General features: G+C 47.4%; 1 protein-coding gene across 1 annotated transcript; it reads right to left on the bottom strand.

Annotated features, from left to right (window-relative positions):
* Nucleotides 1–697: 697 nt before the first annotated feature.
* On the bottom strand, nt 698–1,991 carry LOC126524092 (uncharacterized). The gene is made up of 2 exons (XM_055067147.2): nt 1,928–1,991; nt 698–1,387 (listed from the first exon to the last, which is right to left on the bottom strand). Exons 1-2 carry the CDS (start codon nt 1,937–1,939, stop codon nt 923–925), a joined length of 477 nt encoding a protein of 158 aa, XP_054923122.1. The 5' UTR covers nt 1,940–1,991; the 3' UTR covers nt 698–922.
* Between the last annotated feature and the right edge of the window lie 1,349 nt (nt 1,992–3,340).

Raw genomic sequence — 3,340 nt, 5'->3', positions numbered from 1 at the left:
GATGGGGATATGAATTGTTTCATTGTTCTGCCTAGACTTAGCACGGCACCGTTGTTCGACATCCCGATTTTCCACTCTTCGATGGTCATTGTATTGGCGCTGCTCTTCGGGAGTCCTAACTTTGTGTTGCACTGAATTGAATGAGTTGCTAGGCAGGTCTCCCTTTTATATTACTTCAGTGACCTCATTCACTGATTCCAATGCTGCTGTTGCCCCTTTTACACCGGAGCCACTTATGCAACCGTTATATACCGGGAAACACACGCGGGCAGAAGAAACCTGGCTCGCATTGTTCATAGGCGCCTTGTCATCTGCTATGCGGTTCTGACGGTTCTTACGAGCTTTTCTTTATTAAAATGAATACTGTCCTGTGTGTTATGTGCCTGATTCGGAAGGAGATATGCACTTTTTGCGGTTCAATTCCTTTTTTTTTTCTGACGGATGCGAGAAAACCGGTTACCTACAAGCTAACAGCTTCGCTGCGAAATATGTCCCGAACTACAATCAGGCGGCCTTTCACAACTTGGCATTTACTGCGTAAAAACCTGACTGACGTTTATCGCAGCAGTCAAGCTGTAGGTGCTGCTGACTTACGTGCACAAAAAAATTTTTCATAGCCACGAACTAGGCCAGTGGCGACAATTGTGCACGTAGCATTGCAAACAAATGCTGTGTTGTATCAGTAATCAGGCAAGCATTCACTCGCAAAGAAACACTTTATTTTTTCGCGCAGGGGAAGCACTGAATCGTGTCCGCTGTCATGGCTGCTTGATGTTTCTGGTGAAAACTTCCCGTAAATTATGGCAGGAATGTCGCACGCTTGGAGTCTTTTCTTAGGTAATGAAGAGGAAGAGTTGCAGTCGCAGACAAACCTAAACGAAATGATGTGAATCTAACAACAACGCACAGTTATGATTCACACTTAGCCCTTGTAGCCGTAGCCACCGTAGCCGTATCCACCGTAACCTCCGTAACCTCCACCGTAACCTCCACCGTAGCCTCCACCGTAGCCTCCACCGTAGCCGGCGCCTCTTCCGTATCCACTGCCGAGACCAGAGTGAGCGAGAAGGGCTCCTCCTCCGCTAACCTTGTTCACGTGATGCACAGACCTAACGACGAAAGCAGGGCCGGCCACAACTTTGGCGAAAGCAGGTCCTCCGCTCAAAAGGGCCACGCTACTGCCGACGCCCACACCGCTGACACCGTAGCCGCCTCCGTAACCCAGGCCTCCACCATATCCCAGGCCTCCCCCGTAGCCTAGGCCTCCACCGTAGCCTCCGCCATAGCCCAGTCCATATCCTCCGTAGCCAAGGCCTCCAAGACCGTAGCCTCCAAGTCCACCCGCATATGCAGAAGCCACAATGGCACAAAGGGCGACGACGGTGCACTGCAATGGTATTCACGACAGCATTATTTGTTGTTTCTACGGGGCATACTTTAACGCGAGAATGCCATTAGACATGTCCTTAAGTGAAGACTGCTTAATCGTAAGATAAGCTGGTCGCAGGAGCTGCCCCTTAAGTACCGGGCAAATGCACCGCTTAATATTATAATGAGTTATGTTGGCACTATATGATAATCAGTGTAGCAAAAACTTACAATTTTTACAAGTTTTGCCTTTACGAAAGTAATCTTTTTCCGCGGAATGGCTGAAATGTCTTCAGTAATATGCAGTTTTTTACATCACTCAGAAAATTTTACAATGAGCTTGCGAGCCACATTTTCCTCCTAAGCGATTTCGCTGTTCTAACAATGCATCAACTGTCTCATTCTTGTATAGCTATTTGACTAGACTATGCGTATATGACACCATCAGCTAGCGTTCAGTCTGATTGAAACGGTTATGTTCACTCTAACAAAAGCTTGAAAAGTAAGACATCCGAGTTCCTACCACATTGTACATGTCCAACCGTTTGCGCCTTCTTACCAGGGAGTTCATGCTTGTGGCTCCTGCGGGCTGAAAGCGGATGACTGTGCCGCCAGCTTTGTGCAGCTTTTATATACTCTAAATTATGCTGCTTACTCCCTCTCCACATACGAAGAGTCACGATCTCAGCGACTGCATCGAGTCTGACCGTTGCGCGCGAACGAAAGCGAAATTAGATAAAAGTAAGGAAGGTGCCTGGGTTCGGATCTTTCCATCGCGTTTCGCTAAGTGCCTTACGATCGCGCGCTTCTGCGCATACGCCAGACACGGAAACAAAAACGGTGCTCGCAGCCGCCTCGGGAGATACGGAAAAGCAGTATCTTGCGTCCCAGCTGCCCGGACGTGTCTTCCTCCGAATCGTGAGAAAACGGTAGAGCACGTTTTTAATGGCAGCACTACTTTTGGCCGTAGACGGAACACCGCGTGCAGCCGGCGTTTTGCAAAGATCTTGCATGCAAATGTTGAGAAATCTTGAAGACTTGCGGTATTGCCCCCAAGCTTATGCTCCAGGAAACGGCGGTAGACAGGCGGCTATTTAATTGGTGACATGCGTGTTCGAAATCACTGAAGTTTTAATGCCGGAGGTTATCGCTAGGCCATACTGCGTTTTCCTAAAGCTTCGAGTTCCTAAGGTTTTCCTAAGGCTTCGAGTTCACGAAGATTGAGTACACTGAAACTGAGCTGTTTATTGGTCCATTTCATTCGCAGCTAACGTAGATTATGCAAGCTCGTGTCAAAATCACACCCTAGACAATATCCCAGGTAGTTATTGAGCTTGTTCGTAGTATTTGAATTAATATTGAAAAACTGCATTGAGCGCCGCCGTAGTATTTTTATGGCATCCGGTGGTTTGTGACTTTCAAGACTTTTCAGAACGCTGTGTGCAGTAGCCGAAGTGTATAGTTATCTTTATGTGGCATCGCACAAGTGTATTAAAACCGCCTGCGGCGGATAATACTTAATACTACCTCTCTCTCTCTCTCTCTCTCTCTCTCTCTATATATATATATATATATATATATATATATATATATATATGTTTGGATGTATGCATGTATGTATGTATGTATGTGGGGGGGGGGGGCAGGGAGACGGAAAGGCCTTGCAACGTTTACGGAGTGTAAAGTGATCTTTGCAGTACGTGCCGCCTGAGATCGCTTTGAAAGCCTGCGACACGGAGGGCTCCTGCCAAGGAGCGCAGCGAGCGAGCGCAAGCACGAATGAAGGGAAGGGGGGGGCTAAGAAGGTGGCGGGTTAGGTGCCCTAGACCAATAAACAATAACACGTACTTTTATTTGTTGTGTTAATGACACGTTCATTTACTGTAAAATATTCATTGGAGGTACTCAGAGGTTTACGTTCATGACTGGGCGAAGCATACTGGGAGCGGGATCATGTGGCACGTATTGTGAA

Source organism: Dermacentor andersoni, chromosome 3, assembly GCF_023375885.2.
Source record: "Dermacentor andersoni chromosome 3, qqDerAnde1_hic_scaffold, whole genome shotgun sequence".
Lineage (NCBI taxonomy): Eukaryota > Metazoa > Arthropoda > Arachnida > Ixodida > Ixodidae > Dermacentor > Dermacentor andersoni.
The sequence above is the reverse complement of the archived record's forward strand: the minus strand, read 5'-3'. Positions and strand labels throughout refer to the sequence as shown.